The following is a 3810-nucleotide window of genomic DNA, read 5'->3' as shown; positions in this document are numbered from 1 at the left end:
ACCGATGTAAGGAATCTATGCCCAGCTAGTCTGGCCCAAGTACCTGGAATTCTCAGCCCAAAGAGCTCCAAGCCTGTGTGGTCCAGTGTCCTGAATGGTGTTCTTCTGATGGCAGGGTACAGCCACTGTGGACATCTGTGGTTGGTGGGTGGTCAAGGGATGACTCTTTCCTGAAGTCAAACATGAAACCTAAATGCCAAGGCTGAGATGTCCACACACGTGCCACTTGTGGGATAAGGCAGAGCAAGGGGTGAAGGCCAGTGGCTGGCGTCCCTCACTGCCACAGTGTAGAACTCTAAGGAGTCTGGGCATTTTAAATTTGAACTTGGCCTTCCATAGTGTTGTCAAAATAGGAAAGACATTGTGCGATCAGCGATCACTTGGATTAAAATTTTTAGGGGTGCCTGGGTGGCTGAGTCGGTTAAGTGTCTGACTTCGGCTCGGGTCATGATCTCATGATCTTGAGCCCCGCGTCGGGATCTATGCTGACAGCCAGCTCAGAGCCTGGAGCCTGCTTCAGATTCTGTATCTCTCTCTCTCTGACCCTCCCCTGCTCATGCTGTCTCTCCTCAGAAATTAAAAAAAAAAAAAAACATTAAAAAATTTTAAATATTCTGACATATACAGGCTTCTATTTGTATTCTTGTCCTAGGTCCCAAGGACAATTGGGACAATTAGGGAAGGGCTTCGTATTTTTTTTCCTCTTTGGAATATTAGAGGAAATGATATGTATATAAAAATTCCTCCTATCGTTTTCAGCTACACAGTTTATACTACAGTAATGAGTGCTGCTAACCCAGAGAAGTACATGACGAGGATCAGAAACCTGGGGTAAAAGTAAGTAAGCAGAACAGTGGGTTCCACCATGCTATGAAAGTTTTCTAGTTTGTTGTTGGCGACGTTTGTAGGTGTGTGCTGGTATTTCTCACAGAACATGGTGACGTCTTTAACACTTATACATATGGAATATTTTCTGACAGACATCTGGCAAATGTGTCAGATTCATGTCACTATTAGGTATTTATTTTGAATTGTTTGACTGAGAGTTAATCTTCTATTGCCTGGTGTCCTTTGTCCCTTATTAAAACCCATTCTCAGGGCCAAGTGACCTCTCTTCAGTTACACAGAGGGGGAAGTATCTGGGGAGAGGAACAGGGGGCCAGGCCCAGCATATTTGCAACCTGAGAAGACAGTTAATGAAGGCAAAGGACACCTGCAGAGTTTATTTCAGGCATTGGTGAGCCCGTAGGTGAGGGGAGGGACATGAGGAGAAAGCAGGAGTCCTTTCTGCTGTCCCTGAAACCAAACCTAGGCAGTTTTCCCTAATACAAGGGTTGTCTGGAGCTTGTAAGCCTGGCCTGATGTTTTAGTCATTTCCTTATTGTGGGGGTATTAAAAATTGGTGTTTGAATTAAGTACATTTATTCTTCTTCCCCTACAGATGATTTCTTAAAAACGAAATTCTTGAAGAGCTGTACTTTAAAAAACAAAACAAAGTAAAAGGATTGCATTATTTTAGGAACAATACAGGTCCCTTCCTCACTGAACTTTTCAATCTTGTGAAATAGGGGCAGGAAGGCCCCTCTGGAGCTTGGTTTGGTAAAGTGGGTAATAGGCTCTTGGATTCACTTCCCTTCATCATTTGCCTTGACCCTCTCTAAACTTTGTCTCAAAGAAAGTTGGTCTCAGAGATCAAGCCCTATCCTTGGGCTTTGTTTCCAGTCTTAGCACAACACGTGGCAATGTTGTCATACCTCAGCTTATGAAGAAATGAGCTGGCAAGACTTCTTTGTTTATTATGAAGTGCTTCTGGAAGAGTCTGAGAAAAAAGGTTATTCAAAAAGAAATGGAGAACTGTGGATTGAATAGAGCCTGTCTGAATGTTTGTTAGTCTGAGCTTTGACCACGTATTTCCAATGTGATGGGATTCTTACTTTTCATAATTTGCCTAATATTTCTTTAAACAGACTGATGGGCCTCCTTTTTCTAAATAGCTACTTTCTTACTGCTTTTTGAAAGCAATATGAAACCAAATTATGTCTGATTGTCACTTTTCATTAGTTAATAAAATGTTGCAAGAGATCTCGGCAAAGAGAATAAAATGTTTTTCCAAGATACTGAATGTTGTGTTCTCTCTACATTCTTACCCCTGAGGTTGTGTGGTTCTGGACAGCTGTCCTGAGGAAGCAGTTCTGGGAGACGTTCTTTAAGTGTGAGGACTGGGAGGAGTGCACAGCTGTGTTGTAGAATTTGGTTATTTTTCATACGTACAAAAAAGAGACTTCTCTGAGGGTGAAGTCAAAAATGGTTAAAATACATGAACAATGAATCAATTGGATGTTGTTGTTTAGTGCTCCAGCAGGAAGGAAGGAAAATGGAATGGCTGGAGGGGAGTGTTAGCCAGGCTCTGGTCATCACTGACGCACCATACCGCACACCTCACCAGCAGCATACAATATTTATGTATCTTCTTGAACAGTGTTGCATCAGCATTGTTAAATTTCCATCATCCAGTGCCCTTTTTAAAATCAAACATCAGGAGTAGCTTACCCTTGCCAGACATGTTAAGTTGTGATTGAGACTACAAATTTCTACTCATTAGTCACTTCCTTTCTTCTTTTCTCAACTGTAGACTCTGATCTTTGGATGGAAATTTGAGGACTACCCTAACGTTAACTAGGCAACATAGAGGCATTGAGGACTTTTCAGCAGGAAAGTGATTTAAGTAATCTAAATCTCTGGTTCTTTTTAAGACCTGTGTTCCCTGTGCAGTGTGGTTTCACTACAATATGTCTAGATGTAGATTTCTTTTTAGTTAGCCTACTTGGGATTTGTTACACTCTCCAGATTTCAGATTTATTTCTTTTATTCTGTTTTGTAAAGTGCTCAGTTACCAGCTCTCTGTGGCTCTTCTACATTGTCTTGCATCTTTTCTCCTCTCTTTAAGTCCCAAGTGTGTGTGTTACACACTTTCTATCCTCTGTCTCAGCCCTCTGGTAATTTGGGGGAAAAATAGAAGAGTGAGGGGATGGATTTCTCTCTCGATGACATAATCCAGATAATGTCTTTATTATTTTTCTGTAAAATCAGAAATATTTCTTTAGTGGATCTGTTGCTTTTACTATCAAGGATCATATATTTCTTCTTATTTATTTTTTAAAAGATGTTATTTTTAAGTGATCTCTAGGCCCAGTGTGAGGCTCAAACTCACAACCCTGAGATCAAGAGTCACACGCTTTACTGACTGAGGCAGCCAGGTGCCCCTCAAGGATAATACTTTTTTTTAGATGGGCTATTTTCTACTTTTTAAAACCTAGTAGGATCTTTATTGGATAGCATCTGTCCTTTGCTTTGGTCTTTTTTTTCTAAACTTCTGAATCCATACTTATTTTATCCTCTGTTTCTCAATTCATCATCAAGTCCTCAGATGTCTAGCTTCACTGTTTGTTTTCATTGACTCTCATGGAAATTTCTGTGGTGTTCTCTAGTTTTGGATTGTGTTCCTCTGGAAATCCTGAAGGTCAGGGTTGGTGGTGTACCACCCACAGAGGATGTGTATCTGCTAATTTCTCAACGTGTGGTTTCTTAGAACACTCAGTATAAATTGAAGCCTCAATTTATATTGTATGAAGACAGGCCTGTGGTTACACATTCACACAGGAGAGCCTGGCCCCTGTGCAGGCTGATGTTCTAATGGCACATTGTGTGTATCCAAGTCTGTGTCCCTTTATTCCTCACCTCTCAAGGCAATTGTCAAAGAACCCAAGGTTCTAAGTTCCTGGGACAAGAAATTGTCCTTAGGGCCACCAT

General features: G+C 41.1%; 1 protein-coding gene across 1 annotated transcript in view; it reads left to right on the top strand.

Annotated features, from left to right (window-relative positions):
- The window catches only part of NAAA (N-acylethanolamine acid amidase), a gene marked incomplete at its 5' end in the record, with an annotated part of 22314 nt that extends 20231 nt beyond the window's left edge, over positions 1-2083 (top strand). The window contains 2 exons of the mRNA XM_077750860.1: positions 760-837; positions 1442-2083. Coding sequence (XP_077606986.1) covers positions 760-835 — 76 coding nt within the window. The remainder of the gene's footprint in view (positions 1-759; positions 838-1441) is intronic.
- Positions 2084-3810: the final 1727 nt, after the last annotated feature.

Source organism: Crocuta crocuta, unplaced genomic scaffold (assembly GCF_008692635.1).
Source record: "Crocuta crocuta isolate KB4526 unplaced genomic scaffold, BGI_CrCroc_1.0 scaffold1, whole genome shotgun sequence".
NCBI lineage: Eukaryota > Metazoa > Chordata > Mammalia > Carnivora > Hyaenidae > Crocuta > Crocuta crocuta.
This window is presented reverse-complemented; position numbering and strand designations above follow the sequence as displayed.